Consider the following 313-nt stretch of genomic DNA (forward strand, 5'->3'; position numbering starts at 1 on the left):
ATGGATCTCATCGTAGGACTCCCCCGCACATCAGAAAAGCACGACGCAATTCTCACAGTGGTCTGCAGACTCACAAAGATGGCGCACTTCATACCCACCACCCAGCTGGCTACAGCGGTTGACATTACCGAGCTCTTAATCAAGGAAGTTGTTCGCTTGCACGGGGTCCCTAAAACAATAGTAAGCGATAGAAATCCTGGATTCACCAGTGAAATATGGAAGCAGCTGTGCCAGTCGTTGAATATCCGACACTGCACGTCGACGGCATACCACCCACAGACAGATGGACAGTCAGAACGCACAAACCAGACCA

General features: G+C 50.8%; 1 protein-coding gene across 1 annotated transcript; it reads left to right on the forward strand.

The window, feature by feature from the left end:
- On the forward strand, nucleotides 1-216 carry CSUI_010721 (retrotransposon ty3-gypsy subclass; the record flags this gene model as incomplete). The annotated part of the gene is made up of 1 exon (XM_068070823.1): nucleotides 1-216. A coding segment is annotated over one exon (216 nt), but the record flags the coding sequence as incomplete, so codon positions are not given.
- Nucleotides 217-313: the final 97 nt, after the last annotated feature.

The sequence above is a fragment of the Cystoisospora suis genome (genome assembly GCF_002600585.1).
Source record: "Cystoisospora suis strain Wien I chromosome Unknown contig_8074, whole genome shotgun sequence".
Lineage (NCBI taxonomy): Eukaryota > Apicomplexa > Conoidasida > Eucoccidiorida > Sarcocystidae > Cystoisospora > Cystoisospora suis.